This window comes from Aquarana catesbeiana, linkage group LG08 (genome assembly GCF_042186555.1).
Source record: "Aquarana catesbeiana isolate 2022-GZ linkage group LG08, ASM4218655v1, whole genome shotgun sequence".
Lineage (NCBI taxonomy): Eukaryota > Metazoa > Chordata > Amphibia > Anura > Ranidae > Aquarana > Aquarana catesbeiana.
In genome coordinates this window covers 62,124,606-62,146,196 of record NC_133331.1, presented here as the reverse complement: position 1 = coordinate 62,146,196, position 21,591 = coordinate 62,124,606, and the positions used below count along the sequence as shown (strand labels likewise).

General features: G+C 44.5%; 1 protein-coding gene across 1 annotated transcript; it reads left to right on the top strand.

Annotated features, from left to right (window-relative positions):
* Nucleotides 1–13,391: 13,391 nt before the first annotated feature.
* Nucleotides 13,392–20,657, top strand: LOC141105793 (endogenous retrovirus group 3 member 1 Env polyprotein-like). The gene is made up of 2 exons (XM_073595914.1): nt 13,392–14,239; nt 17,598–20,657. The coding sequence occupies exon 2, from the start codon at nt 18,316–18,318 to the stop codon at nt 19,993–19,995; it is 1,680 nt and encodes a 559-aa protein (XP_073452015.1). The 5' UTR covers nt 13,392–14,239; nt 17,598–18,315; the 3' UTR covers nt 19,996–20,657.
* The last annotated feature ends 934 nt before the right edge of the window (nt 20,658–21,591 follow it).

The following is a 21,591-nucleotide window of genomic DNA, read 5'->3' as shown; positions in this document are numbered from 1 at the left end:
GCTCTCTTATACCGCTGGGCCTGAACACTGAACTAAATTTACAGCCTTTTCTGGTAACCTAAGTAACTACCCCCACGGGTTACCTCATCCCATGGGGATGCATATGTCACCCTGCCACTAGGTGGCCTGTGGTGTTTTTGTTTTTGTTTCTGTGCCTATGTCGGAGTCTGTTGATTTACTAAAACTGGAGAGTGCAGAATCTGGTGCAGATGTGCATTGTAGCCAATCAGCTTCTAACTTCAGCTTGTTCAATTAAGCTTTGACAAAATAACCTGGAAGATGATTGGTTTCTATGCAGAGTTGCACCAAATTTTGCACTCTGCAGTTTTAGTAAATCAACCCCTGTGTATCTGTCAGTGCACCTGTATGTGCAAACTCACATATGTCACCCTATGCTCTTGACCCCTTACCCTGGTGTCTCTCTTTCCCCTCCCCCTCTTTCCTGGTCTGTTATCCCTATGGATATCTTCCCCTTGATTAATCCGGGACTGATTTTTGAATTCCCCCAGTCTCCGTGAATTTGGGCCCCATAACTTGGAGCCAATGCTCTGGACTGTGATGCCTGTAAAAGATGAAGAAAAAATATGCTCTTGATACTTTTCAAATACATGTATCCTATATTCACCAGACATGGTGTATGGTCTCTTAACCACCACCTACTTAATACCCCCGTTTGGTGGGACATGTACTGCCAAGTGAGCAAGATGAACAGCAATTAAACGAGTGTCAGCCAATAAACAACGGGAGTCTGGCTTTTTCACAGATTGGGTGCTGCTCCTTTAAGAAGTTCAGTTTGAAGGTATGCGTATCGGAGGAATGGACGCCGTCAAAAGGAGCCCTCATACGTTACCGTTACGTCCAGATGAAGCTACACATTGTTTATTGTGAAACGCGTTGACGTCACTTCCGCCTGGACGCCACGCTACGGCAACATCCCCCATGGTGCTCGTGAGCCCGTGCACTGAGGGAAGGGTCACGATTGCCGGTTTACGGCAAACGGAAGGAGACAATTTGGCAGGTCCCAGCGGACCTCACCGGATTTCTGTGGGATTAGTTCGGAAGTAATAGCTTATTGGCCCTGCAACACAGCACTTCTCCATGCAATACCCCCTCGATGGTCTACCGACTTTCCAGGAGATGAACAAACGAATAAGGGGGTATCGCCCGAGAAAAATATTCCTCATAGACTGATGGCATTATTCATCACCAGGAGCGGTAACGTATTGCCTCTGTTACCATTGTACTACTGTGCCAATACCATAATGGTGTACGCCCATCGCTGTATTATTACTCTCCAGTGGGGACTCATCCAGCTAGTTTCTTCTCACGCAGGATGTATATCCATATCCCTGCATAGGAATTTGCATGCCTTGACCGATCTCTTCTCCCCTCTGGACTCAGCTGTTTTGGGAATCAACTTGCTTTAAGTGGCTTTATTACAGGACTATGACCACACATTTCCTTCCATCCCCGCCCTTTTTTCCTCCACAGGCTCGAGCCCCCAGAGGGGTTGGTGTTAGTCTACCCTCAACTCAGCAAATGCTGGATATCCCACCCTAGTGGTGGGGTAGGCTGACATCAATTTACCTGGCATCCGGACGTTTTTGTTCATATCTGTTTACCTGTTACCAATAAATTATATTTTGATACTAGTACATTGGTGTGTACTGCTATTCGGTTAGCCCCATCTTTTTCTATCCCCGCCTGTTTGGGATACTTTTTGCTGTAGTTTGTTGGGGCTGAATCACAGTCACCACTTAACTTGGTATATAGTTTATACATGGTCATTCAAGCCTCTTGTCCTCATATATATATTTCATGGTGGGTGATGAACAAGAAAGAAAGTTGGGCGCCAGTCACTTTTATGCTTAAACAAGATCGAAGTTTTTTTCTCAAACTGAAAAAATGTGGGAGAAAGGGGATAGGGCACAGGACATCATTAGTAGCGATCAGCAACAGGCAAATTGGCAGACTCCCTAGACAAAAATAGGTGAGATAAGGTAATCAGCAGTACAGGAAAGAGAGCCTTTAAGCTGAACGAGCACATCTGTACTTTGTAGGATAGGCTGTCTCCTCTAGTATCTGAACTTTACACAGGGTCATGCACAGTTTCCTTTGGATGAGTTCTCTCTCTTGAAGTCATCCCAGCCACTTCATAGCCTCCAACTCATGAAGGGTCACCCCTGGTGCTTCCTTAGAAATCTATCCCTATTAGAATCGTTTTCGGATCTGTGGCAGGCTTTTCTCAGCAGAACCGTGAACACCTGGATAGGCCTAGCAGCCAGGAGACCACCTGGATAGGCCTCAGGCTACAAGCCTAGCAGCCAGGAGCTGCTCTACACACACATCCACCCAGGCCGCAGCCCTGGACGGGAAGACCTCAATCACCTGACTCCTTCTGAATAAATACCTTTTCCCAGCATGCATAGCAGCAAATATGATTAGCTGAGAAAGGTATGTTTATCCATAACCTGAACTTACTGTAGCTCATCACAATAATGTCAAAGGCAACAGCACCACCTACTGACAAAAAGGGAGAAACCACAGCTAAACAGGATTAGGACAGAAGCCATTTGACCACTCAACACTACAAATTAGCCAGGCTGGCTACCACCCAGCATAACTAAATGTACCTGTAGCCCTAGTCTAGGACAAGGGTGCTACACTGTAACTATTTAAATCAAGCTTCATTTGCAGGGTTTATCCTGGTCCAAATAAAGCCTTTTTGTAACAATGCTGGTGTGTTGTTGAGTGTTTGGGTCCAAAGGTCATTCACCATCTGGAGTGGCAGGAGCAACCAACAATCCAGCAGATCCTTAGGGAGTCAGTGCTACAATCATGATTGCGTTGTACTCAGACACAGATGACTTACTAAAGTTTTAATATACTTCTTCTCTTGTGCCATGCAGTCAGACTGTGTTGGTGTTTGATTTGTGCTGAACACACCCTACTCTATAGCTGGCCATACACGGATTAAAATTCAGCCAATTCAGCTGCCTCAGCATGGACAGGATAAATATCAATCAGTATGTGGCAGTCCCCGCTTGACAGAAGTTGGTCGTTTGATCAACTGATGGTAAAGTAACATGCTGGAAATGTTATGTCAATCAGCGGTGCAGGAAATCAACTGCAGCAGCTGATCAGTGTATTTTAACAGCAGAGGGTCCTACTGTCAGAATTGCTTACCAACGAGGATCAATGTTTGAAGATGGCCAAGGCCAGGCTGCCAACACAACCCCCTCACAACGGACACAGGGGGCATGCAAATTTGAGGCATTAGCAGTGCGCTTTTTTGAAGGTCACGTGACTCAAAAGAATAATTTTGAGGCGCTTTTGAAGCACTTTTCAGGCGCTTCTCATTCATGTCAATGGAGAGAGGCATTTTTGAGGTGCTTTTTTTTAGCTCTCCAAAGATGTTGCTTGCAGGAGTTTTTTCACCTTCCCGCCAGCGCACCACCCCAGTGTGAATGCATTCATTGATTTTAATGGAAATAGGTTTTTCTGAGCTTTTCAGGCGCTTTTTTTAGCGCAAAAGTGCTTGAAAAGCTTCTTATGCCCCGTACACACGGTCGGATTTTCCGATGGAAAATGTCCGATTGGAGCGTGTTGTCGGAAATTCCGACCGTGTGTGGGCTCCATTGGACATTTTCCATCGGATTTTCCGACACACAAAGTTTGAGAGCAGGAGATAAAATTTTCCGACAACAAAATCCGATCGCGTCAATTCCGACCGTGTGTGGCCTGTTCCGACGCACAAAGTGCCACGCATGCTCAGAAGAAATTCCGACACGGAACAGCTCGGTCTGGTAAACTTAGCGTTCGCAATGGATACAGCACTTTCATCACGTTGCAATGTTAAAAATGGTTTTATACAGCGCACTCTCTTCTTCTTTATAATGTGACAAGAATTAAGTAGTTTTGCTGCTCATATTCACACACACTTTTCACAAACTTATTTTTGTGTTTTTTTCTTGTGATTGCCGGAATATATTGTTATTTGTCACATCTGACAGAATTTCTTTTTTTTTTTTTTTTTCTGTTTTTTGTGATTTAAAGCCATTTTTGGTTTAGATTTTATGTTTGTATTTTTTCCAAGGCTGATCTTTGTTTAATGTTATTTTTATTTTTACTACAGACTATTTTTGTGTGTGTTTTGTGTGTCAAGTTACCACAACACCATTGATATCTTTTATTATTTAATCTCAAGGAGATTGTTTGTTGTTGGTGTCCCTTGTTAATTTCACATTGTATTTTTGAAATGTACCTGAATCCTCACAAACCAACTGTCCTTTTTGAAGTCAAACACACATAGGCAAGTATAATTCAAAACAAAATTCCTTTATTAAGGGCTCAGAACCAAACAAAGAGGGAGGCAACGCTGGATAAACATGAGAAATTAGCGAAGCCTGGGACCCCCAGGGCAGACATCAATTCTTGAACATCAAAATTGGTGGCCTGAGGAGTCCATATGTAAGGGAGGGCAGTCTGGTCCAGAAGTCGCAGAGATCCGGAAAGCAGCAGACGACATCTGTGTCCCCAGGCTGTGGTACCACAAGAGGCTGCATCTTTTGGCCGACCAGACTGGATCCAGGGTCCTCACTTTCTGGTCTTCCTTCCACGCTTCATTCCGGGCTGTGGCTGTGCTGTTGGAGATGTGGCAGGAGGAGGAGTAGGACCTGGAGGAGGAGGAGGACTAGGAGGACCTGGAGGAGAAGGAGGAGGAGGAGGAGGAGGACCTGCAGGAGGAGGAGGAGGAGGAGGACCATCTGTGAGTTCGCAAAGGTGTGTCTGAGATGTAATTTGGCCCCTCATACCTTTATTAAGAGCCTCCAATATGAGCGACTCACACATGAGTTGTTGTCCCTCCTCCATCCTCTGCATTTTAGAGGCAATGATGGCAGCAATGTCCTCCTCCACGGTGTGTGGTGCTCCCAGGACCTCTGTAGCCCTCCAAAAGAGGCCTATGGCAGCCTCCTCTAGGGCACTCCTCCTCCTGCCACTTTCTCTTTACAGGTGTAGGGGAGGGACCGGCATATCAGGCAGGTGGCTCGGCCCGGCCACCTCCTGGCTGAGACTTCCCTGTGTATGAAAAAGGGACATGGTTTTAGTTTTTGCATCATCAATCACAATCCTAAATTAGTACTCTAAACTAACATCTAGTTAACATCATTGATTGGACAACCAGCAATATTTAGAGGAATGCTATACCTGGCTCAATCTGGGCTCCTCCACATGTTGTTGCCTGGAAGGCCCAGGTTGGGCGTCAGAAGCCTCAGCTGGGGGGGAAGGAAGCGTGGAAGGAAGACTGGAGAAGGATGACCTGGGTTCAGTCTGGCCTGCCAAAAAATGCAGCCTGTCATAGTACCACATCCTGGGGACATAGATGTCATCTGCTGCTCCGGATCTCTGCGAATCCTGGACTTTCTGGCGCTCCCTTACATATGTGCTCCTCAGACCACCAATTAAGATCTTCAAAAATGTGATGTCTGCCGTGGGGATCACCTGCTTCATAATTTCCAACAATTTATCCAGTGCTGCCTTCCTCTTTGTTTGGTTCTTGTAATGTGGGTTGTTGATCTCCCACAGACATGGCAGCTCCCTTAACATATCAATGAATAGTGACATGAAGTCATTATCTTTTAATAACATATCCATGTTCACTGCAAGACACAACACAAGACAAAGCCTAATGTCAGACAAAACTCTCCTAATCTTGTTACAATATAGGCCTCAATCTAGAAGCAGTATAGGCACAAGTTTGTTTCTTACCTTCGTTCTTACGATCAGCACGTCCAATGCTCCTTCGTCCGCTCACAGATCGTACGTACAACGCACACGTGTTTTTACGCTTTATACACACTGCGCATGCGTGTAACTCCGCCCGCCCCTGACGTTCTTTCTAGTCTATTCCCCGCCCCTTTTCGTTCGGCGCAGTGGGTGAAGAGCACATGGCGGAGTCAGAGCAGGTGCGTGCTAATTATAGCAACGAGGAGGAGGAAAGCCCGGATCCGGACACGTCCCGATCCAGAAGGAGACGATTTAAGGCCACAAATATGTCCTTTGGGGAGATGTTGGACATCCTGAAGAAGGCCGACTATGACGGGAAGTATGGGCCTTACCCCAACCCCAATATCAGAAAGGCCAAGATCATGGCGAAAGTGGTCAAAAGTCTGCACAGGAATTTCGGGGTACGACGATCGAAAGATCAGCTCAGGAAGTGGTGGTCGGACCTAAAATTAAGAGAGCCCGAGCAGTACCGAAAGATCCGGAGAGTGCTGCAAAAAAGTAAGTAGTTGTGCTGTGTTCCTATTCTTTTTATCTTTATTACGTTCGTGCTGCTCCATATGCTTTTCTTAATTGTACAGTTTAAAATGTCAATTTTAATGTTCATGGGCCCATTATTCGTTCGTTTTTTTTTCGCCCTCTAAAGCACCATTGTTTAGGCCACATGCATTTTCCTACATTTTTCAGGGCCTACTTGGATGCAAAATATTTGGTTGTGTAGAAGGGTTTGTTACTAGAATGAAATGCAAACTAGATTCTGTGTAAGGAGAGGACACTGAGCAGCTGTTTTCACATCTGGATGCTGGAGCACTAGTGTGGGACACAAGAACACCATTTTTATTAGTGATTGTGCAGGTATTAAAAAGTTTGTTAATCAAGAATGTGTGGATTATTGTCTCAACGCTACAACACTTTTGTGGTGATGTAATTGCTGTTTTCGTAAAAAATGGTGGTTATTTCCTAAGGGCAAATCCTCTTTGCACTACAAGAGCATTTTCATTGCAATTTCAAGAGCACTTGTAGTATAAAAAGTGTATACGCCTTTAGTATATAACAGCCAACAGTGCTTTGTATAAGGTTACACAATCACGCAATTTACAGGACTCCCCACATTGCTGTCAGGCTCAGCTAAAACAAACACAAGCAGTAAATGTCCACAAAGAATTTCTTTTTTTTTTGCTTTTTTATTTGAAAAAGGCTTCACAAATTTGCAGGCATATTGATGGCCCCCCTACCCGCAAAGAACTCCAGGTATCCTAACCGGACATCACGGGCACTCAGGGAGGGCAAGCCAGGACGGCCGCTTTCAAGCGCCGTCAGTGTGGTTTCAGGGATCACTCCGGCCTCAGGCCCAACTGAGCCAGCATAATTGGCCGAATGTTTCCGTAAAAAGTTATGGAGAACACAGCACGCCATGATTATATGATTAAGTTTATACTCCGCCATATGGATAGGTGTCAGAAATAGGCGGAACCGGCTGGCCAGGATTCCAAATGTGTTCTCCACCACTCTTTGGGCTCTGGCCAGCCGGTAATTAAAAACCCTCTGTTCCGGGGTGAGGGTCCTCATCGGGAATGGCCGCATAAGATGGTCCCCCAGCGCAAACGCTTCATCAGCAACGAACACGAATGGGAGTCCTTCCACATTGTCCTCTGGAGCTGGCAAGTCCAAGCTGCCATTCTGGAGACGCCTGTAGAACTCCGTCTGGGCGATGACTCCACCATCGGACATCCGGCCATTCTTCCCCACGTCCACATACAAGAAGTCGTAATTAGCCGACACCACCGCCAACAAGACAATACTATTGAACCCCTTATAGTTGAAATAGTACGACCCCGAGTTGGGTGGTGGGATGATGTGGACGTGTTTCCCATCAATTGCCCCTCCGCAGTTAGGAAAGTCTCACCGCTGGGCAAAGTGGGAGGCCACAGTCTGCCATTCCTGTGACGTGGAAGGAAACTGTTGAGGAAAAAAAAAAAATATTAATATTTTTGCTCAGAGACATGGCAAGCAGATTAGGCACAAACATTCTGGGGCAACCTCCAGATAGCATTTATTAAGGGGAATTTAACAACACCAAAGTATAAGGTACACCTCTCATATTCCCCCTCCCCCCTCTCATGGGCCATTTCTTACATTATGGGGGGTGTGGAAATCTTGGACAGGTAACCCTCTTCACTTCATTGAGAGATGAATGCCTAAATACAGGGTATTACTTGGAACAGCCCCTCCTTAGTTACACTATTGGCAGCGCACTGGACAGGTAAGAAGTGTCATAATACAAAGATATAAATACACACTGTACACATTTGAGCACATTTGGACATTCTGCTATTACCTATCAAGATAATAATAGGATCTAAAAAGTTTAAACAGTACCATTGGAAAGTATACAGGCAGGCCCTTGCACTACATGCTTTGGGGAATTCATCCATAAATCTCACCACAAAAGAGATGGGTATAGTGTGTATGGGTTTGGCAAAGTCAGCAGATGTATGATTGAGGATAGATAGAGAATTGGGATCAGCTGACTTAGCAGTTGGGGGGAGGGAGGGTTACTAAAAATGATTTGGGGACACCACAAAATAAAAGCCTCAGGCACTCTGCCTGAATTTAAACCACAAATTACATTTCAAAACATTTTAGGGGGTGTTTGGAGCTGATGGAGCTGATAAAATACATTGTTAAGTGACTACATGAGGTGAATATAGGGCCAGGGGACCATGCTGGGGAGGTTAGTGAAGGACAATCTGTATGAAGGACCTACAAAATTAATTACCTAAAAAAACAGCATGCATGAGGACAAAGGGGACATTCACAGCATATTACAATCATGGTAATTAGGGAATGAGGAAAGAAATATATTACATTAGCAAACATTCAATACAATAAAATGTGATATTAAAGGATAAAAATCTTACCTTCATATACTCCTTCTGCAGGACCTGGATGATGGCAGAACAGTCCTGCAGACTTCTCCCTGTCGCCAAATACCGCAGGGTAGCGACGAGCCTCTGCTCCGGAATGATGGCTTGCCTCATGCAGGTATCCTGCCTGCTAATATAAGGGGTCAGCGAAGCCAACAAACGGTGAAACACGGGGTCCGTCATCCTGAGAAAGTTCCTGAAATCATCAGGATTATTCTCACGGATCCCACGGAGCAAAGGCATATGAGAGAACTGGTCACACTGAAGCAACCAATTCTTGGTCCATGAACTCCTCCCCACCCTGTTCATGGACTGAACTTGTGTCAAGGTCAGGACCCCAACACCAAGCCCCCGCACAGCACGAACTCTACGAGGAGTACGCATACGCAACATGGCTAGAAAAGGGTCGGCTGCTCAGAACGAAGTAACAGAACGCACTGAAGAACAGCAAGGCCTGTGAAGAGCGACCTGAAAAACAGTAACGAACGAACAAGAACACAATGACTAAGTCACGCGGAACTTGCTTGCACGCACTGAAGAGCAGATACAAACCCACAAGCACAAACTGAACGGCAGAAAACGATCTGAAAGCCACAAGTCTGAAAAAGCGCGAATCGTCTCTCACCAAACTTTTACTAACACGAGATTAGCAAAAGAAGCCCAAAGGGTGCCGCACTTGGTTCTGAACTGGCCTTTTCTAGTCTCGTCGTACGTGGTTTACGTCACCGCATTCTTGGCGATCGGAAATTCCGACAACTTTGTGCGACCGTGTGTACGCAAAATAAGTTTGAGTCAACATCTGTCGGAAAAAATCCTAGGATTTTGTTGTCGGAATGTCCGATCAATGTCAGATCGTGTGTACGGGGCATTAGTGTGAAAGGGGTCTAAGAAATAGATGATTGTCCACTGACAAATGCGGGTGCTCACTCACAAAACTGATCATCAGCTATACCCCAAAACCTTCTTGGGCCAACTGTTGACCAGGCTGGCTTCCAACAAAAATGAAAGCTGCCTCATCTGTCACCATTTTACATTGTTCTTTAAATCATGCTATGCAACATGCATCACAAGAGTATACAATACAAATTACGTTGTACTTGACAAATCTTTTTGCCATAAAACTATTCGCAGACATGCCTCCCATCTGTACTTTTAGTTGGTGATGGCCTTAAAATTGCCTAACAGTCAAATTTTCCGCAGGGTGACAATGTGAAATGTTACAAACCCATCCACTCCATTTTATCTTTGGAACCGTAGTAGCTAATTGTGTCATTGTTCTATTTATGTCTCAGTTAGTGGTTGAACTCCTCTTTAAGCACGCATCATAAACCAGTCACAAGAAAGACGAGGAATTTTCTTCAGCCGACTTCACATTGTAAATCACAAACTTTGTTTTTATACCCAAACTAATTGCTAAATAGGAACTTGTAATAGTGTGCAATTAGCATCCAAGAAAAACACCAACAGTTCCAATTATTACAGAGGTAGAGAAATAAGCAATTAAAAGACTGCTGTTGGTGGGCTAGATGGAGTGTACAATGGTCTAGGTGCCTAGCCATGGATGTATTTATTACTGACATTACTGTATATGCAGAAAAAAGGGTGTTTTGGCTATAGGGGGGTCTTATGAAATGATCCTTTCCTAGCAGCACTTACACCCTTCACTATGCTGCATCTGGGTAGCTATGAAAATCCTGAGCCTCCGCTAAGGCCTGATTCACACCTTTGCATTTTTAGTGCTTTTTGCATTTTGCAGATTTGCACGACAGTTCATTCAACATGGTTTCCTATGGAACACGTTCTTTAGTGCAAATCTGCAAAATGCAAAAAGCACTAAAAATGCATAGGTGTTAATCAGGCCTAAGGGGGAAATAAGGGACTCTCCTGAATTCCTTTTTTTTTCCAGTATATCCACCTAGAAAGGCCTTAGATTTGCCCCCAGATGGAAGACCCATTTGTAGCATACAATAGCATGCAATAAATGCAGGTGCAGTCTTTGAATGCATTTAAAAGCTCTTTAAAGTAGAACTATAGGCAAAACTTTTTTTTGCTTTTTTTTTTGCTTTTTTTTTATCTTGGATAGAGTGAGGGAGAATAATAACTGCTGTCAGATTTTTTTTTTGCCATTTGTGTTCGGTTGTGGCGATTTTCCTTCACTTCCTTTCCCATAGCCAAAGCAGGAAGTGAGAATAAATCCCTGCAAATTAAGTGAAATTCCTTGGGGACCCCCAGGTCTCCAGAGCTAGTGTTCCCAAAATTTGTGATTTTCCTTTACTTTCTTTTCAATGATAAAATGATAAAGGTAAACAGGACAAATAGAGAGGGGGGATCTCTCTAATGGGGGCACAGACAGCAATAAAGACAGACAAGCATTCTAATCCCTCTCCACTCTATCCAAAACAAAAAACAAAAAGAAAAACAAAACAAAGTTTTGCCTTTAGTTATTCAAACTTTATTAACCGCTTGCCAACAGCCCTATAGCACATTTACTGCTACAGGGCGGCCTCGCTCTGCAAGATCACGAATATACGTGATCCTGCACTTCCAGGTATCGGACGCGGGTGCACGCCGCCGACGGCTCACTACCACTGTGACCCAATGTCTGCAGGCACTCCCTGATCGTTCTGCAGTGGCAGAACGGCGGTCTGCCTATATGAACAAGGCAGATTGCTGTACTGTCAGTACACAAGGCATGGATCCTGTGTTCCTGTTAAGCAGGGGTACTCATCCATGCCTTCTCCTAGTACAAACATCCTCCCCAACTACACTACATCACCAGCTAGCACACAGTTAACCCTTTGATTGCCCCCGATGTTAACCCCTTTGCAACCAGTGTCATTAGTACAGTGACAGTGCATATTTTTAAGCACTGATCACTGCATTAGTGTCATTGGTCCCCAAAAAAGTGTCAAAACTGTCACTTAGTGTCTGATTTGTCGGCCACAACATCTCAGTCCCGCTATAAGTCACTGATCGCCGCCATTACTATTTAAAGAAAATTAACAAAAATTCCATAAATATATCCCATAGTTTGTAGATGCTATAACTTTTGCTCAAAACCAATCAATATACACAGATTTTTTTTACCAAAAATATGTAGCAGAATACATATTGGCCTAAATTTATGAAGAAATTTAGATTTTTTTTATTGGATATGTTTTATAGCAGAAAGTAAAAAAATATTAATTTTTTTTTTAAATTGTTGTTCTTTTTTTGTTTATAGCGCAAAAAATAAAAAACGCATACTCACAAACCTCCCACCTTATTAACCCATCCTCCTGAGTTCTGAGGAAGTGGAGATTCCCACGAAACGCATAGACTGCGGTTCTCAAGATATATACTTTTGTGCAACAATTATGTGTTTTTTTTTAAATTAATTGTATGGGATATTTATTTAACTTAATATGTAATAAAAATATTAAACTCTTTAATTACTTACTGTAATTAAAGTCCAATTCTTCATAAAATATAGAGGGATGATGCCTTCCCTAGTGCAATTCTGTGTTATCCAACAGTCCACCCAGCTATGTTGTTCTTCCATTTCTCTATTCCAGATCTCAGACTCTAGCATAAGACCATTTCCAAGTATACAGCTTTCTTTCATAGGCACACAACCTGTTCCTTTAGGCACATGGCCTCCAGTCCCACAAAATACAAGAACATCATACCCTCTAGGCCTTGGTGGAACCAATCTCTAGAATATGACATTGTGCTAAGGACTGACAATATACCGATTGCAGGCTGGAAGGGGTGGAAGTACAACTCCAAGGTTTTATTTGCTGTCTGTGTCCCCGATAAGAGAGATCAAGCGTCATTCCCTTGACTAGGGTATTTCAAATGGAGTGAAAATTTGCAAAAGAAATGTCAAACCTAAAGAAAAGCCCACCTAAACTTTTTCTTCCCCAATCTCATTAATTAAACAGACCACACCTAACTGTGATTTTCTGGCCACAGAAGCATTTTAGTAAAGCCTAAGACCCCTTTCACACCAGCATACCAATTGGGTCTGCCAGTTCATTTTTCAGGCAGACCCAATCAGATCACCTAATCTACATGTGGGGCACCACACGCATGGACTCCAAAGTTTGTTTTTTTTAAGCACGTGGAGCTTTAATAAGCTTCAAAAAGGGTGGTCTCGGGGTGCAGAGCACTGCACCCCGAGGGCACCCAATTGTTTGACAATAACAAATGAATATTCGCTATTGTCACACTGATTCTCCTCGGGAAGCAGGTTGTGAGATCCATTTCCTGATTGGCCGAAAGGAGAAGGAGGAGGGAGGAGACATGTGGCTGCCGTGATGTCAAGGAGGAGACGCAGTGGAAGCTGCTGCCCATCGCCCAGAGGGAAGCGCTGCCCAAGCTATAGATGGGGTAAGTGCGGGGCTGGTGACCGACCAACCGACGAAGGGGGGGTGCAGATGACCTGAACCGACCACCGGTGGGGTTATATGTAAGGGTTGGCACAGCAGCACTTGCAAAGGTATGCCAGTGTTGGAAAGGTTTGGGTCCTGGAGCATTGGCAAGCACTTTGAAGTCCCACTCAGCCAACATATTTTTTTTTAGTTTTGAAGAGACCTGGGAAGAATGAGTACTTCCATTGGGGTTTTATTGGTGTCTGTTACTCCTTAAGGGACTGAGAGGGGTTTTGCCAGTATAAATAAGTAACAACACTTAAAATGAAGTAGGAACGGGGGTCAGTTTATATGGCCATGGTTATATGTGCAGTAAGGCTGATTTAGAATTTCAGCTAAGAAGCCATTCTTGTATATACTATGCTAAGAACAGTTTATGAGCTCTGTAAAATATGTTACAGGCTGTGGTTAAAGACACTGAATTCACCCTCTCACCCCCCTTAACACAGACACCTGTGTTTAGCACACTGACGTACACTTTCCTATAAGTTAGCAAATGTCAAGCTGATTAGTAAGTAAGATAAGGAAACCGCAAAGGCAAGAATCTGCAAACTGCAAGAGTACAAAAGGAATTTGCTTTGCTAACTGCTTTGCAACCATAAGAGTAGGTTAATTGCTTACAAAGGTTAAGAGGTTAAAAATGTCTTATAACGGAAATGTATTGTCTATCCACTTGTGACGTAATGTAATAGAGTTATAAGTACACTGAATTTGTCTGTATGGGCACTTCTTGGCGTGATAGACACGAGTCGGGCCAGGAGTGTCCATTCTTACTAGCTAAAAGAATGGAATAAAAATCTCGCATACCAGAAAGTTCATTGTCCAGCAGTCATTACCAATATCCAACCTGCTACCACATTTGGTGCATTGGCCGTAAGGGGGGAATATCGGTGTGACCTGTTGAGGCAGGTGGCACTGTTTTCCACCAGACCTACAAGGAATGGTCCGAGAGGCCAGCCCTGTGGGTTATATCGTAGTCTCAAAAGGCGCCTTCTAGAACTGTTATCTAGGAGACTGCGCTGTGTCCCATTTGGTGGCCTGCTGTGGACGACCTTCGTAGCGTCAAAAGGACCTGGGAATCCGAGCAGTAGATAGCTGGAGCTCCAACGGGAACAGGTGAGAGCTTTTTACTTTTGGTTTTGGGATAACTGTCAGACAGCCAGTCGGTCGGCCTCTCGACGGATCGAGAGAAGGGAAGCCTGATCACCTTCCGAGAAGAGACCTCCGTTTAGATGATTGTGCATCTTTCGGACGAATTCTCAGTCAGTCAGTAATTTTTGGGTGGGAGTGTCTGGTATGATTGATGTGTGTATGAGACATCACTTAGTGGTGAAGTGACCGTGTCCTCTTTTAAGTGCGTTTTCTGGCTGGGAGACCACGTCCAGGCCACTGACCGAGGGAAGCGTTGTCTATTGTTCCTACCTGTGTCGAGGATTCAGACCCCTTACTGAATTCTCATCATTTACCCTACCCTCTGTGTCTGTCTTGGTGTCTGTTAGGTTATAAGAATGGGTGGGAAACATAGTGTTGAATCCCCCCTACAAACCATGATCTCCAACTTTAGGAAGGGATTTTCTAAGAACTGTAATTTAAAACTTAGCCCTGAGAAATTGATAACATTGTGTGAGAAAGATTGGCCCTGTTATGGAGCGCGGTGGCCCCCACAGGGAACCCTTGACTTAGAGACCATTGACTGATTATTTGAGAATATTATGTCAGACTCACAGAAACATGACCAAGACGCACCTACCAGGAGGACTGTTCGTTCGGGTGATTGTGCATCCCTCGAATAAATCCTCAGCCAGTCAGGAGGAATATCCGTCCAGATGATTGTGCATCTCTCGGATAACTCCTCAGCCAGTCAGTCAGGAGGAATGTTCGTCCAGATGATTGCGCATCTTTCGGACAAATCCTCAGCCAGTCAGTCAGTCAGTCAGCTAGGAGAAAACGTCCGTCTGGATGATTGTGCATCCTTTGGACAAATGGGAGATAAAGACCTGCAGTGGATAGAAGCCACAAAAAGAGGAACAGTGTAGAATTATGGTTATGACAAAGAATAGTGCCACTGACAAAACAAACAAAACATATATTCTCAACCCGAAGAGACAGATCAACCTCCCCCGTATGTAGATGAACAGACCTCAGATAGAGACAGGTCAGAGCCATGTCCAAATGCCCCGTCCAGTGGACAAGAGGACTCAAGCTGTTGTCCACCTACATCAGATTCAGTCAGTATTTCAATGCCAAATCTCAGTAAATATACTCCTGACCGTAACACTCTGGGTATAGGCAGGACAGAAATAGGGAACTCAGTAGTAGTCAATGGGCTCCCCAATCAAGTGTCCACTTCCACTCCGAGAAATCCTGATGCAAATAGCCGGACCCTTGCCCCGTCTTTCAACATACCTCTGCAAATGCCCTTAAGAGAACAGGCGGTGGAGGAATATCGGACTCTAGTTTACACCCCTTTTTAACACAACAGATTTACTGAACTGGAAGATTCATAACCCTGCCTACTCTGAGAAGCCCCAAGCCATCACAGATTTGCTCTGGTCAATAACTCAGACCCATAACCCCACTTGGTCGGACTGCCAGCAACTTTTATTGACCCTTTTTAATACTAAGGAGAGACACAGAATTAACCAAGCAGTGCAGAAGTATAAAGGCAAAAGCAGAGCATACATATACTTCCAATCTGACGGACAGGCTATCCTAAAATTGCCCCATCCCTTTGAAGCCCGCATACTGCAAGACATCCCGGGACTAGGGGCACAAGACAACCTACCAGGATTAACCACACACGTTCCCCCAATCCTTATTGAATTAAAATCAGGAGCCACTCCAGTCAGCCTGAAACAGTACCCAGGGCCTCTAAAAGCCCTAGTAGGAATACAAAAGTACTTAAACAAATTCCTACACTATGGAATTCTAAAACCCTGTCAGTCTCCCTGGAATACACCTCTACTTCCAGCGCAGAAACCCGAAACAGCTCACTGTTGTCCTGTTCAAGACCTCAGAGCGGTCAATCAGGCTGTAATGACCATGCACCCAGCGGTCACTAATGAACTGTTACAATTACTGTGGGAGGCAGGTTATAAGGTGTCCCGGAGAAAGGTGCAATTTTGACAAGAGACTGTAAAGTACCTGGGATTCAGAGTATCACAAGGACAGAGACAATTGGGAGAAGGCAGGAAAGAGGCTGTTTGTCAGATTCCCACCCTGACTACCAGACGGCAAGTACGTGAATTCCTGGGGGTGGCAGGATTCTGCTGAATCTGGATACCGGACTTTGCCATAAAAGCCAGACCCCTCTATGAATCCACAAAGGGGGGAGAAAAGGAACCCTTCCAATGGGGAGAACAGCAAAACAGAGCATTAAGACATTAAGGTCTCCCTAATGCAGACTCCTGCGCTGGGCTTGCCGGATAGCCAAAAAGTCTCCTATTTGTATGTCAGTGAAAAACAAGTAATAGTAGTAGGAGTCCTGACACAACACTCTGGGTCTTGGCAGCGCCCTGTAGCATACCTTTCAAAACAACTGGACACTGTAGTTCAGGGATGGTCATCCTGCCTGCGGGCCATCGCAGCAACAGCCCTCCTTGTGGTCCAAGTTGTCATTAGGTCAGGAGACTTATGTCCGAGTCCCTCACCAGGTACAGGCACTAATGGATTACAAGGGAAATCACTGGTTTACTAACAGTCGAATGGTTAAATATCAAGCTATGCTGTGTGAAAATCCTCGTATCCACTTAGAGACTGTAAACACTTTAAAACCCAGCCACTCTGCTCCCCACCTCACAAGAACCCCTACCTCAGGACAGTCTCCGGGTAATGGATATGAAAGCCGACCAGACTTGAAAGACAGCCCCTTGAAAAATCCAAACGTTGAGTACTTTACTGACGGAAGCAGTTTTGTAAAAGATGTTTATCCCCAGATATAGACTCAGACAATGGCCCTGACTTTGTCCACAAGTGCCTCCAGGAATTAGCAACAGCACTTAAGATTACTTGGAAACTACATACCGCATATAGGCCACAAAGTTCTGGAAAAGTTGAACGGATGAACTGCACACTCAAGTCACAACTGGCTAAGCTCTGTCAGGAAACCCAAATGAAGTGGACCTTGATGTTGCCTATTGCTTTACTGAGAATTCGGAGTACCCCAACAAAGAGGACAAATCTGTCCCCTTTTGAGGTACTGTATGGTAGGCCCCCACCTATCATTAGAGGGATAAGAGGAGACTTGCATCAGATAGGAGGGGTAGTTAACCGTGAACTGATACAGAAACTTGGGGAAAGTATGCAGTGTTGTATAACATAGGGAAATGGGTTCAAGAGAAACTTCCCATAAGCTTGTCGAACCCAGTACACCCCTTTAAACCAGGAGATACAGTGTGGGTAAAGGAGTGGAACATAACCCCACTAGGGCCAAAATGGAGAGGTCCTTACACTGTTCTGCTATCTACCCCAACAGCCATTAGGGTAGCTGAGGTGACACCCTGGATACACCACTCCAGGGTAAAGCGAGCTGCTGACCTCACAGACTCCGGGCACAGTACATTAGACCCCCAAGATCCTTTGAGACTGAGATTGACCAGAGAAATCAGAAGGAAGAACTCCAGCCCTGTGTTCAGCACACCCCTGGAAGCTGCTGAATTTACGCACGGCAGAAGATAGACAGACTGCAGCCCTGCGGCCAACACACTCCTGGAAGCTGCTGGCTCAACGCACGGCGGAAGATAAAGGATATCTACTAAGCTCTGCTCCAACCACAGCCCGGACGCTGGTTGGTCTACGCACAAGCTGAAGCTTGAGGATATTCATCGGTGTAATGTTTACTAAAATCGTTATAATGAGACTGTTGATAGCCATAATAGTGATACTGACCGGGTTAAAAGAGGGGGAGAGTAACTCATGTGACCCTTGTATAAAAACCACCAGAGTAGGATCTGTGACTACCAAGATGTTACTGTGGCACTCCCATTATCAATGCAAGGGTACAGACACTGGTACCTGCATACATAATGGGACTACCTATTCAATGTGCTCTGTGGAAGATCAGATAACCTGCTATGATCCCACTTATGCACCTTACAAAACCTGGTTAACCGTCCGGAGCTTTAGTTCCACCGGGAAGCTTATAAACCGTACACTGATCACTGACCCCAGCACTGCAGCAAGCCTAATTTTTGATGCGTGTGCTGCGATCAACCTCAACCCCTTCCCTTCCTTTAGGAGGGTGTGGGGGATTGGAATGGGAGAGAGAGTATTTGAGAAATGATAGGTACATCTGTTCAGGGAAACTGGGACCTAGCTGTGCAGGTGAGGAATGGAATTACTGCCCCAACTGGAGGTGTGCTGCTTGGGGAACATGGGGGATGAAAAATCAGGATGCAATCCTACAATCCTTAGCTAGTTCATCCAGCTGCACAGTGGGAAGTTGCACCCCTGTGAATTTTACCATACATAACCCTGTCCGGTTTTTAGCACAATGGGGAAATAAGTTTGGAGTTCATATTTATGGTAAAGGATCAGACCCCGGTACAATTGTGTATGTCTCACTAGAAACTGAACTAACAAAGAGTGTTAATCATCAGCTATTTCATTCCCTTTATGAAGAACTGGCCACTGGTATGGAGATGCCTCCTAGCACAAAGAACCTGTTCATTGAACTGGCAGAAAGTGTGGCTGACAATTTACAAGTGACAGATTGCTATGTGTGCGGAGGAACTACCATGGGAGACCAATGGCCTTGGGAAGCCAGGGAAAAAGATTATGATGTGCCATTCAGTGCCACCTCTGAGCAGCCTCCTGAACGAATAAGGTCAGAATGGCACCTGAAAACATCAATAATTGGGAAATATTGTATAGCCAGGTCGGGTCCCCAGTATAGAACACATGTAGGAGAAATGGCCTGTTTAGGACAACAGTTTTATAACAACACTTCTAAAAATACATCCTGGTGGAGTGATTCAAACGTACCCGTGCCTGACCCACACCCCTTTACCAATTTCACTCATCTAAAAGGGCTATGGGAAAATCTCACCAAAGAATCTAACTGGAAGGCCCCAGAAAACTTGTATTGGATTTGTGGGAACAAAGCCTATTCAGAGCTCCCTCAAGACTGGTCAGGAGCCTGTGTCTTAGGTACCTTAAAACCCTCATTTTTCCTTCTTCCACTGGGGAATAGGGAAGAATTGGGAGTCCCGGTGTACACAGGTCCAAAGAGGAAGCGGAGATCATCTAGCTTGAAGATAGGAAACTGGAAAGACAATGAATGGCCCCCAGAACGTATTGTCCAATATTATGGTCCAGCTACTTGGGCCGAGGATGGAAGTTACGGTTATAGAACACCAATTTATATGCTTAATCGAATTATAAGGTTACAGGCTGTACTAGAAATAATTACTAACGAAACTGCTACTGCCTTAAATTTGCTTGCTAAACAAGGAACTAATTTACGTGCTCATGTGTATCAGAATAGACTTGCCTTAGACTATCTGTTAGCTACTGAGGGTGGTGTCTGTGGGAAATTTAATCTGAGTAATTGTTGCTTAGAAGTGGACAACACAGGAAAAGTAGTTGAAGAAATCACTGGTAGAATGAAAAAGTTAGCTCATGTGCCGGTCCAAACATGGGATGGTTTCAACGCTGGTAACTGGTTCGGGGATTGGGGTTTCCCCAGTGCATATGGGGTGAAGGCTATATTGGGGATCGTTGTAGTAATACTTGTAGCATGTCTGCTGTTACCCTGTCTGATTCCTCTTGGGACTAGAATGATCCAGAGTTTCATTGAGGCCACTGTAGAAAGAAAGGCTGCGACCCATATTATGGCTATGTGGAAATACCAGCCATTAACTCCCCAAGACTAAATAAAAATCTCAGTAACATTGGGCTCTGATCCATTAGAAAGCAGAACGGTATGGTATTTAATGATGCTTAATCTCGCTCATATTAATCGCTATGATTATGATCAAAGGGGGGAATGAAGTAGGAACGGGGGTCAGTTTATATGGCCATGGTTATATGTGCAGTAAGGCTGATTTAGAATTTCAGCTAAGAAGCCATTCTTGTATATACTATGCTAAGAACAGTTTATGAGCTCTGTAAAATATGTTACAGGCTGTGGTTAAAGACACTGAATTCACCCTCTCACCCCCCTTAACACAGACACCTGTGTTTAGCACACTGACGTACACTTTCCTATAAGTTAGCAAATGTCAAGCTGATTAGTAAGTAAGATAAGGAAACCGCAAAGGCAAGAATCTGCAAACTGCAAGAGTACAAAAGGAATTTGCTTTGCTAACTGCTTTGCAACCATAAGAGTAGGTTAATTGCTTACAAAGGTTAAGAGGTTAAAAATGTCTTATAACGGAAATGTATTGTCTATCCACTTGTGACGTAATGTAATAGAGTTATAAGTACACTGAATTTGTCTGTATGGGCACTTCTTGGCGTGATAGACACGAGTCGGGCCAGGAGTGTCCATTCTTACTAGCTAAAAGAATGGAATAAAAATCTCGCATACCAGAAAGTTCATTGTCCAGCAGTCATTACCAATATCCAACCTGCTACCACAAAATAACCATGGACAGGTAAAAATATAAAAGCTTTATTAAAAGAGAAGTGTGGCCAAAGCTCTTTTGGCCATACTTTTCTTGTGGGTCACAGAAGTGCACTTACTTGTGCACTCCTGTGACCCAAAAGCAGCCAACTGTTGGCTGACATCACAGAGCCACTCCAGTCTCTGAATGTATCCTGACAATAATGTTAGGATCCACCCAGATGCCTGATCAGCAGCCGGGTCAGCCTCTCAGCGAGCCATTGAGAGCCTGTCCCAACTACTCCTGCACCCTCTCCTGCCCAGGGCTCCAGTGGGCACTGGAGGGGCAGAGCAGAGGTCAACGACTGACAGTCACCTCTTTTTGTTCACAGCAGGCCCGAGAACTGAGTAATCAGCGTTCATGTAATCGCTCAGTTCTTGGGCTTAGAGCCGGTGGGAGACAGCTGCAGCATCAGACCAATCCTGCAGCCTTAGAGGTGAGAATAGAAGTTTTTTAGTATCCCACACTTCTCCTTTAATACCCACATGGAGCCAAATATATATTACGAGGGAATCAGGAAATGTGATGCTGAATAGTTCTATATGATTAGATTGATTAGATATAATTAGATTTACAGTGGAGGAACTGAGGTGGCAGCTTAGTAGTACTTAGAAGTATGCTTGTCAAGATTTTAAAAAATCCAGCACCTCTGCATGGCAAAGTTTTTGAAACCTGCAGTGAACTCATTAAAGTAGTAAATGGGGAGTTGGCCAGATTGACTGGGGAAGATTTTGTGTCTTGCATTCACCAGCAGATTAAAGTAGAACTGAATGCAAAACTTTATTTTTTTTCCATTTTGGATAGAGCAAGGGAGAGAGATAACTGCTGTTACTTTTTTACATCTGTGTCCCACTGCCTCATTTT

Excerpts from the sequence above, each read along its gene's own strand:
- LOC141105793 (XM_073595914.1), top strand. The coding sequence starts at position 18,316 with ATGCGTGTGCTGCGATCAACCTCAACCCCTTCCCTTCCTTTAGGAGGG.